This window comes from Pituophis catenifer, unplaced genomic scaffold, assembly GCF_029215685.1.
Source record: "Pituophis catenifer annectens isolate HBS135680 unplaced genomic scaffold, rPitCat1.0.hap2 SCAF_1, whole genome shotgun sequence".
NCBI lineage: Eukaryota > Metazoa > Chordata > Lepidosauria > Squamata > Colubridae > Pituophis > Pituophis catenifer.
The window spans coordinates 100,313,976-100,325,159 of record NW_027256881.1 but is presented as its reverse complement, the minus strand read 5'-3'; the positions used below and the strand labels follow the sequence as shown (position 1 = coordinate 100,325,159).

Sequence of the window (11,184 nt, the reverse complement as noted above, 5' to 3'; positions counted from 1 at the left end):
TGCAAATAGTAAAAATGCTACTACCCTGACTTAGATAATTCTGCTTTGTGTTTATAACAACAAAGCCTTGATACAAATTAACAGATGTTACCCATATTTTCTCAATAGTCCCTCTATGTGCTACTGAATGCCAGGGTGATTCAAGAAGATTAAATCTACTGGAAATGCTACTCTTGTTAATCAAACTAGAACTCTGTTCTATTCAATGAAAAAGCATGATGATTAAGAGTGAAAGCTGATATTAAAGATCTTTAAAAGTATCTCATTGTAATACTGTATAATCAATCTTAGAATGTTGTAAAGCTTCATGAAATTTTTACTACCATCTTTAATTTTAAAGACTGGTTTATTATTGAGATGAAAATTTATGAAATCTTCAAAGCTGAATTTACAGATATGCCATATCTTGGAGAGTGTAAGGAGCAAACTCTTATGTGTTCTACTGCTTATTTTTTACTAACTATAACATTTTAACTTGGATTAGTCTACATTCGACTGTGTAGCTCTTGGCTTTGTGCCCTCATGTATGAATTCCTATTTTCAAATCTTACAGGCTATTCCAATCAGAACTATGGTATGCACAGGTTTGCAATTGGCCTCTACAATATTATAACTTCAGAATCCATAAATTTTCATTTAATTGGACTCCATCTGAAGTCAGTAATTAAAGACTTCAAGAGAGGTGTTTTTTTAAAGAGCAAAACAGCACATCAAGTAGGAAACAAAACTCAACGAGACAGAACGAGGTTGGTGAGGGTGTTCCCCAAATAAATTCACCATTGACCCACCTCTCCATCCATCTCAAGGCACATTTTCCTACCCATTCATCAGCTGTGAGGCATACTAGATGGAGACAGTTATGAGATTTATAGGGGTGACGAAAGAACGACTATAAGCATGATTTTAAAAATACAGTAGCTTTCCCATCTGAGGAAATTTCAGGGATTGAATTTCTGCCTTTTAACTTTGGTTAATCACTGAGTGCATAGTCTATGAAGCAGCTAACTTCATTCCCACAAGTTTGTCTATTGCTTCATTAGCTCATTTTCTAGTGCAGACATGTTGGATTAAGATAAAATGTGGTTGGGTAATCTAGTTCAATATTTTGTATGAGCTTAAATCAAAATATAGTAATCACCAGGACCAGAAATGCACAAACTAGATTAAAAGGTTCATTACAGTAGTTCTTGTCTTAAGACTGTAATGGAATGTGCCCATTACAGTTGTATATCATGATGGTTGTAAAAAAATCAGGTAATTTTTAGGTTTTTTGTGGCAATTGTTAAAGCAAATGTGGCAGTTAACAAGTTAAATGTGGCAAACAGAGTTAAGTGAATCCATTGTTTATTATAGTATGATTTTCCTGAGAACAGTCACATGACCAGAGGATGTTATAAGTGGCCATAAATGTGGCCAAGTTGCTAAGAGCCTCTGAAGTGTGGTCATGTGATTGCAGGGGTGGTGGGGAACTGACCATCGAAACTTCAGAACCAGATTGTAAACTCTGTTTTCCAGATAGGCTGTCACTTCGGTCATTAAGTGACAGCTACAAGTCAAGGACCACCTGCATGTGGTTCACTATGTTGTGGCAAGTCAAAACATGATGGCTGATGTATCTACAAAATCTGACTTCAAAACCAAGGATAATTTTTCTAAAATGACAATTTGAAATGCTTATACAGAATCAAGTTCATCTATTAGGCCATATATATAAACTTTGATAAGACAGACCAAATAAAAGCATGTATGATAAACTCGATGCAAACCCTAAAGACCCAATAAAATAACAGGAAGAATTATGGAACAAATCAATAGTATTTACAAACTATGCTTTTAGAGAGAACTGATATAAAATGATTTACAGATGATATTCAACCCTGTCAATGATTGTTAATAGACAACTCGTATACGGTAGAAATAAATGCTGGAACTATCATGCGACAAGGAACACCCAAAAGTATCGAAAATTGAAAAAAAAAAACAGTTCAGAGAATCTTGAGGAACAAATTGGAAATGAAATCACTTTTTCCCTGAGTTAAGTATAAGTTCAGAACATCATAAAAACATTTTTACTACTTTTTCAACTGTTTCCACCAGTTTTTCATTATTGGCACATGATAATTTTTATCCATGTTCCAATGAATCATTTTGGTGACTGCACCCTTCCGAGTAAAATGAGGACCCAGATTGTTGAGGGCAATATGCTGACAAAACCACTTGGTGTAAAGCACTATAAAGTGGCATGTGAATCTTTAAGTGCTATTGTTCATAATCAGTTTGTGTGATCTTGCATGAGCTGAGTATATATGACATACTATTTCTTCTGCCTCTGCACAATCTACAATTTGAATCATTTGGTGATTTTGTTCAGTTCTAGCCTTGGCTCCATTGGTTCAAATAGTTTGCTTTTGCACAGCGAAAATCAGGCTTTCAGTTTCTCTTTAATGTTCCAACAGTAAGCAATTGCTAGGTTTTATCTTTATCCACTTTCCCCTCGATCTTTTGTAGAAATTGACCATTTAATACTTTTCCTTCCCAGCATTCTGTTCGTTTGTATTAACATTATTTTGATATTCATGTTTTATTTCCTGCACATCCAATAAGTTTCAATTTTTAATTTACATTGGTGCTTGTTCTTGATTTTTACATAATCAGCCAATGCAGGTTTTTTTTCTTCAACAGTTTGACCTGAAATAAACCTCTGCCTCCATTTCTGCAGGGCAGATATAATCCATATCACAGTGGAGATGTAACACATGGTTAATACTCATTAGCTATTTCCGTCCCAATTGTCCAGCTCAGCTTGTTTCCAGCTAATAATTCCAGCAATGATTGTATCATAAGTATGGCCCAGGCTTTGATAACTACTTTTACCATTCAATTTTATTTTATTTTTAAAAATACATTAAAAAATTAAATATAAAAAATTATAAAGCCAATCACTGTTGTAGAAAGTGTTAGCTACACAGCTGCAATAGTATTTCTCATCCCTAGTGATGCTAACGGGCAGAGATATTCCCCACCCTAATATGTTCACAGTAACTTTCTTACAACAAATCCCTGATAAAGCAGATGTATAAAGTGGGTTTGCATAAATAAAATGATAGGATGTGGGAACAACAAAGTATAAATCACAGGACAAAGTTAGACTTTTTTTTTTCCAAACCCTCAACCACCCTTCTCTAAAAATTAAAATCCGGGAGGCTGCTTCTGATTGATGGATTAAGCGCCACAAAATCATCACCGACTCTTAATGACCATCGAAATTGATGTTCTCCATGTGTCCATAGCCGCCCTAGTCCTTCAGCTATTCATTACTACTGTAACTTAGTCCATCCACCATGCTGCTTGGTCGTCTTTTTCTTCTTCCCTCCACCTTTCCCAGCAATATCGTCTTCTCCAGAGATCTGACTCTTAACACGATGTGTCCATAACTAGGATAATTTAAGCCTAATTCATTTCTATTTCGGAAGAAAATTCTGGTAAAAGAAGGAAAAGCCATGTTGGCAGGCGAACTCGAGTGCTGCGGACTACTCTACGCACTAGGCGCTTACCCCCCGGCGAACTGATCCGCCGTTCCCCCAGTCAGACTAAGTCGTGAACAAGCCGTGGTTAAAACCAGGCTACTGAGCTCAAGGTTCGCGCGAGGACCCACAACCCAAAACTCCCCCCCCCCTCCGCCCGCCAGGCGGCGCTTCTGCCGCAGAAGACGCGCGAGGTTTCAGCTGAGATGGCGGCGGGAGCGTCACGTGAAGCCGGCGGAGTCCCTGGTAGCATGGAGGCGGCGGATGGGACACAGCAAGAGGAAGAGGTCGAGGTGGGTTTGAGTGGTGGGGAAGAGCCCAGCGGGATGCGACCATTGCAAGATGCCTCTGCACGGCAACCGTCGGGGAAGGGACTTTCTCTCTTTCGGGATTGCCGAGTCTTGACGATGTCGCGGGGAGATTTCGCTGCCTGCGGATTGCCCTGCAGCCAGTGTACCAAAACGGGAGAATAATATGTGTAGCTCAGGGTTGTAATGAGGGGTCGTTGGTGCTCGCTGGGCTCGGTTATTTCCTTGCAGGCGTTTCATTACCCGAAGTAGGTAAGTAACATCATCAGTGCTACCATGTTACCTAGTTTGGGTAATGAAAAGTCTGCAAAGAAGAGTCTGCAGAGCGCACCAAGGACCCTTCGCTTTTGAATGGGCTGTGCTGCATTAACGGCACACACAACACCTGCAGCAGAATAAGAGCGCCCGTCAGCTTCTTTATAGGCTGGGTTGCTTTTAGGGAGGGAAGCGTGAATCTCCACCTCAGTGTAAGCTCCACTTCACCCGTAAGGAGGCGCTGAGGCTCTTAGCGCTGCTGCGTTATCGTCCTTGTTTTGAGCCGTCTCGGGCAGTTGAAAAACTCCAGCTTTTCCCAATTTGAAGTCCTCCAGATGTTTTAGACGTTGGTTCCACCAGTTCTGGAGAACCGGTAGCGGAAATTTTGAGTAGTTCGGAGAACCGTTAGTAAAAATTCTGACTGGCATGGCCCCCATCTATTCTCTGCCTCCCAAGTCCCAGCTGATATGGAGGAAATGGGGATTTTGCAGTAACCTTCCCCTGAATTTGGGAGGGAATGGAGATTTTACAGTAGCCTTCCCATGCCACGCCCACCAAGCCACACCCACTGAACAGGTAGTAAAAAAATTTGAAACCCACCACTGGTTGGTTCCCATAAGCCTTAACCAACACTGCTGGCTGGGCCTTGAAAACGTGACATCTGTTTAGAGACCAGCTGCTTGATTCATGAGCGATGCTCTCTGGAAGCGGAATTCTTTTCTACAGCTTTGGGAGGAATCTGGATCTGATGAGATCTAGCCCTTTTCCCTTTGAAACTATGGGGGGAGGGAAACACTTTACTTAGGATATAAATATCATTTAATTTGTATTTTATTTCATTAAATGGGGAAAAAGCTGAAGGAGAGAATAGTATGGATGCAGACTTGGGCTCCTGGAGGAAAGAGGTTATCTAATGTTATTGATTGTGTACTGTCAAGTTGTTTTTGGCTCCTAATAACCATATAGATCAGGGATCCCCAACCCCCGGGCTGTGGCACACTACCAGGTTGTGGCCTATTCGAAACTGGGCCGTGTGAGAAGTGGACTGGTGTGCACATGCATCTCCATTCATGCGACCCTGGTCCACCACTCACTTGGCCCAGTTCCCCTCCCCCCCACCAGCCAAGCCAGCAAACCACGAAGGTTAAGGACTGCTAATATAGATTTTCTCCATGACAAATATAAAGCCAACAAATGAATAAATTATTATTTTTTAAAGTTTTCTGCTGTTTTGCAGGAAACTGGAACTAGCATGCATGGCTTCTAGGGTAGTTAACTACTTAAACCTAATGGGAAGAATTTCTTCTAAATCATTTCTATTTTTTCTTTAATTGGTAACTTAACATATTTACTACCGGTACCCTTATCACAGTTTATGAACAAAGTAGAAAAAAATGACTTTGATTACCAAATGTGGAGAACTGCCTTTCCGAATTGCACGTGTAATCTTTTTAATGGTGCAATGAATGTAAAATGACAAAACATAGTTCTGTTTTATTTTCCAATGAATTAATGTAAGTTTGTCCTGTGAGTGTTAACTGTTAAGAATAGTGAAGCACTATATAGAAGAAGTATAGAAAATCAACAACTTTTGGGCAGTGGGGAGGAATGTTGGGTTTGAAATACCATGGTTACTTATTCTTCTGCTAGATTTTTATCTCACTAAAGACAGTTTATTTGGTGACATACACTACTTTCTACTTTATTTTTTTTCCTACAACAACCCTGTGGAATATATCTAGAAGAGAGAGAGTGACTATTTACCAGTGACCTTTACAGTGACCAAGAAGAAAACAGAACCTGGATTGTCTGGTGCTAATTCCCATACCATATAAGCTCATTTGGTTCTCATTTGGCAAACCAATATCAGAGGATGACACAAATAACTTCCACAGTATTTTACATTTGGGTGAAATGGTAGAGAAAACATTGGATGGCTGCTTTTTCATAGTGTCACAGTCATGCTTAAACACCCATATTGGAACAATGTCTGTGACAATAATGTATATTTCAAATGGGTATATATGCCAGGCTAAAAGATTGAGCTGTTAAATACACTATTTACAATGTTTTGTAATTTTCCCTCTAGGAACAATTAGTTGTGGTAGAATTGTCTGGAATAATCGATTCAGACTTTCTGGAAAAATGTGATAATAAATGCAAGATTTTGGTAAGTGTTTTTAACATAGTACAAGTTAATGTATCTTTTTATTAAAAAGTACAATTGTGATTCTATTCAAAATCTTTTAAAATGGCAGGAGTTAAACTACTAAATTTGTTTCTTGCTTAACAAAGTGGGTATGAGCGTGATGTTTTACTCAGCTTTTTTTTGCTTCTTACAACAAACATTCATTGCAATAGAACACATACTTCCATTCCTTACAACAGACCACATCTTAAAATCTCTTCATACATTTTCCTTTGCTTAATCAACATTCTACTGAGTACACAAATTCACATTCTTAATCTAGATTTTTCCACTACAACTTGTAGTTATTTTCATGCTATTTTCCTTATCAAACAGAGCTATCTTGGTCTTAGATACCCTGTTTCCCCGAAAATAAGATATCCCCTGATAATAAGCCCAATCGGGCTTTTGAGCGCATGTGCTAAAATAAGCCTCCGCCGCCCCCCGAAAATAAGCCCTCCCAAAAAATATTTAAATGCAGAGCTGGAAATCAGGTAAGACAGCAAGAGGAGCCCCATCTTGCTCCATGCGCCCCAAAATAATAAGATCTCCCCAAAAATAAGGCCAAGCCCTTATTTCGGGGTTCAAAAAAATATAAGACAGGATCTTATTTTCGGGGAAACATGGGTACATTGATTTCCAGATCCAGGTTCCTTACTACAAGTTATCTAATATGTGCTGCAAAACATGTTGGCTGTCAGCCAACAAATCAGAATCATTTGAATACCAAAGTATATATACAGTATGTTCACCAACCAATATACGTCTAATATCACCACAAGTATTCCTTATACATTTATCCATATTGCACAACCAAGGGAACATCATGTATCTTGGCCCTACTCTCTGTTTTATGATTTACTAAGTATTCTCTTTATTCTTATGGATGCTTTACTTCATTTATATGCTATTGTTATTGCATTTAGCAACCAGCCTGCTAAAACATTCCATAATTGAAACCTGTTTATCATTGTTTTTCTATATTAAAATATACAGCTTTTTTTTTTTTTGCTGTTTGTATATTTCTTGGTGCCTTACAGAAAAACAAAATGCTTTGCTCTGCTCACTTCCAGTTTGCTAAACTCAAATTTAGCTTATTGTCATCTCTTGTACACTTTTCATCCGAATTTGGCACAATTCTCCCTAAGTAAAAACCAATTAGATAGGGTAAATTTTGGTTAGTAATACTAAAGACATAACCAACAGCCCATTTTATCCAAGCTTACTCATTCTAGAAAGCATATTCAGGGTACTGATGAATATTCATGATGTCTGGATATTCCTGCTCATTACAAATGGCAGTGATAAATGTCTGTCCATGCACAAAACATTTTGTAATGACATGTCATTTTTATCAATTTTAGAGATATCACCCAGTTTAGATCATGCTTTGAATTCACTGACTTCCTTTCTCTCAAATGTGCTTCTGTCTTTATGATTTTAGGGAATTGACACAGAGAGACCTATTTTGCAAATAGACAGATATATCTTTGCTGGAGAATATGAAGGTAAGAAAAGTAATGAATAGCCTATTTTATAAGCTGTGATGTAAAGTAACATGAACCTTAAGAACCATTTTACTTTCTTTTTGTCTTTCTTCTTCGTAATTTTTTTATATAGAAACAGAGGGAACTTCTTCATCTAGTCAATAAACTGATCAAAAATTAATTTATAGTTTCAAATCAGTAATTTCCTTGATTATGTAAACAATCCTGAATGGGTGACCAAATTTAAAAATAAACCAAGGAAAAGCATGCAATTCTGTGGATAGTGAGGTTAAGCTTAATACTAGTCACATTTGTATTTAACTCTTAACTTTATATGTGCTCCACATAGGAGAATATTTGAGCCCAAATTGGGACACTACCTATTAGGGCAACAACTGGAAGATACATAAGCCTCCTAGCTAAAAAACAAACTTGTTTCTGTTCAGACTTGGAGGTAGAATCTGTCTCACATGTCCAGGATTAAACTCAACTTTCTGAGAGAGATGAACATCTTCATCTCTAAATCAGCACACTACTTAGATACTGTAGTATATACAGGTCTTTTATTGTGTTTGATCTTGGGCTGTAAATAAATTTTGAATGTATGCATGCAATCTTCTAATTCTTTCATAGACTTGAGTAAATATTACTCTTTAAAATAAGGATTTTCTTTAGCAATTTGTTTACTCTCATCCTCAGATACCCTTGGAACATGTGTAGTGTTTGAGGAAAACCATGATCATGGTAAGCAGTACTTTATATTTTAGTTTTTCTGTTTTTTTTTTTAAATGAGAAACATTCTGCTTTTTTTCTTGACAGTAGATGTGGAAGGCAACCAAAAATTGCAACTAAAATATAAATGCCACACAATGAAGAAACTAAATATGACGCGGACACTTCTGATTGAGAAAAAGGAAGGGGACGAGAACATAGGTGATTTTCAAATTCTAGAACTTCATCCTCTTTTTCTAAAACTTCATTTTTTGTTTCCTCTGTCTAAAAATACACTTCAGGTATATCCACAAGATTCCTTAATATCATGTATTGCTTTTATGCTTTTTTTCTGTCTAGGTTTCATATACTCTAATTGGGTTCACAGATAGTTTAAATATTATATTGCAGAATACATTGTTATAAATCATAGCAACACAACAATATTGCTTGTGTAACATTGTAAGCCAAAGCTAAATTACTGTTTTGTAAAACAGTCACAGACTGCTCTACATTGCTGTTTTCATGGCTTGTAAATACATACTTTCTCTGCACCACTTCAACATCAGATAACTTTAATTGAGCTTTTATAAAATTGTAGCTTAGCAACTCTTTCTGTTATCCTAATGAGATCTTAACCAGTCGATCATAATATCCTGAATTGTAAATATAAATTAGTTACTAAAAATGTTCCCACTCCTTAATTGATAGAATCAATTTGAGAAAAAACAGAGTTAGTGTATGTTCTGTTTGACGTCAGAATAATAATCTTGCAGATCTGGAAGGGCAAGAGCCCCATCTACCTTCATTTATCCATTTTAACGTTACTTGTCAGATCTATTGCAGATTAACCCAAACCTGCCATTATTGGAGTTCAAATCATGGTTGCCCATCATAAGAAGGACCTGTTATTGAAGATTAATGTGATACAAATATTTCCATTTAATGTTGTATTTCACTTTAGAATCCTTAAATTTAGAAGTAGTGTTTTTTTCTCATGTTTTGTTGTAGTACCTCACCATAGCAGTCATGCAATATGCATTTTTGTAATGCAGTATTATCTCAACATGAATCTTTTTAATCACAAGTAGCAGCCAGATAATCTTTGAATTTTGCTGTGCAGCAGTCTCAGTATGAGCATCATTTATAGAGTGGTATCACTGCTGGGAAACCAGAAAAGGGGGGATAAGAGAAGAGGAGAGCAAGGGATGAGACAGAATCTTCAATAAATGACATTTGTTTATTTATATTCTTCTTACTAACTCCTTCCTATCTCTTTCCCCTCATTTTATTTTGTCAGGAGGTGGCATAGAATGGCTAGATCTTAAAGACAAAGACTTCTCATACAGCAGACCAAACATGATTTGTAATTTCTTGTATGAAAAAGATGACGAAACAGCTGAATCCCAAGATAAGCTGACAGAAGAGTCTGAAGAAGAAGCCAGTGACAAAGGAAACATGGATTGGAATTTGGAACCTGGGATTCCAGCTGACAATGCAAAGGATGATGCTGAACCTCTTTTGGATACTCCAGATCCCATCACAGAGAATCCTTCCATAGAGAACAGTCAGAACATTGCTTCAGAAGAGCCTCCACATTGATATAAGCTGTTTGATTGAGCAGCAGTCACTGATTGATATTTGATATATACATATTGTCATTAGAAAGACTCTGAATTTGTATGCAAATTATTTTGTGAAAGTTTTGTTAGGATCACATTCCTTTTGTGATATTGTCTAATACATTTCCCAAGTTCTCTACCTCTTTGTTAAAGGAATTGGAAAGTGGAAAGAGAGACTTCTGTTGAACTTGGAAGCTCTTATTTTGATTACAGATTCCCTTCTCTTGCCTTCTCCCGGTTACTTCTTTTGCTTCCTATCTTGTCTGGTGAAGAATTCTGTAGAACTCAAGTTTGTTTTCTATTTTGTGATTTTTATATAATAAAAGATGCAACTCTAATAAGGACTTGGATTTTTCTTTTTGACCAATAGAGCTGCCTTTGCTTTTTATAATGTAAAATTATTTATCACAATTTACAAACTATGGTTTAAAAGAATCTACATATTTTCAAGCAGCAACCTCCTTGCACATATGTACAAACAGCAGCACAATGAACATTTAACCCCTTCTGAAGCTTAAGTGGAACACCATGAATAGGACGTTGCCCAAATAAAATGTGATCTAAAAGCAGGAGATAATGCAGTACAAATCATGAATTCCTTGACTCTAATTTTTTGCTTCTAACGTAAGATTCAAATTGTGTATACAGGTACTCCTCGACTTACGACCACAATTGAGCCCAAAATTTATGTTGTTAAGGTAAACATTCATCAAGTGAGTTTTCCCCCATTTTATGGCCTTTCTTGCCCCAATTGTTAAGTGAAGCACTGCAGTTGTCAATTTAGTAACACAGTCGTTAAGTGAATCTGGTTTCCCCATTGACTACTCGTCAGAAGGCTGCAAAAGGGGATCACGGGACACTGCAACCGTGTCATAAATACCAAGCATTTGCCAAGCATCTGAATTTTGATCATGTGACTATAGGCATGCTGCAAGGTTGTAAGTGTGAAAAACGGTCATATGTCCCATTTTTCAGTGCCCGGTTTGAACTGTCACTCAATGAACTGATAAGTCCAGGGCTGCCTGAAGTATATAACATCTTCAAGAACAGGGATCTCTAAAGTTGGCCACTTTTAAGACTTGTGGACTT

General features: G+C 37.2%; 1 protein-coding gene across 2 annotated transcripts; it reads left to right on the top strand.

Moving 5' to 3' along the window:
- Window positions 1-3,730: 3,730 nt before the first annotated feature.
- GTF3C6 (general transcription factor IIIC subunit 6) lies at window positions 3,731-10,436 on the top strand. Of its 2 annotated transcripts, none has more exons than XM_070953293.1 (6): window positions 3,731-3,817; window positions 6,177-6,257; window positions 7,720-7,783; window positions 8,462-8,506; window positions 8,582-8,695; window positions 9,774-10,436. In XM_070953293.1, the coding sequence occupies exons 1-6, from the start codon at window positions 3,731-3,733 to the stop codon at window positions 10,073-10,075; spliced, it is 693 nt and encodes a 230-aa protein (XP_070809394.1). In that variant the 3' UTR covers window positions 10,076-10,436. The 2 variants fall into 2 exon arrangements, with proteins under 2 accessions (XP_070809394.1, XP_070809404.1); XM_070953303.1 differs by having other exon boundaries at window positions 3,739-3,817; window positions 8,585-8,695.
- The last annotated feature ends 748 nt before the right edge of the window (window positions 10,437-11,184 follow it).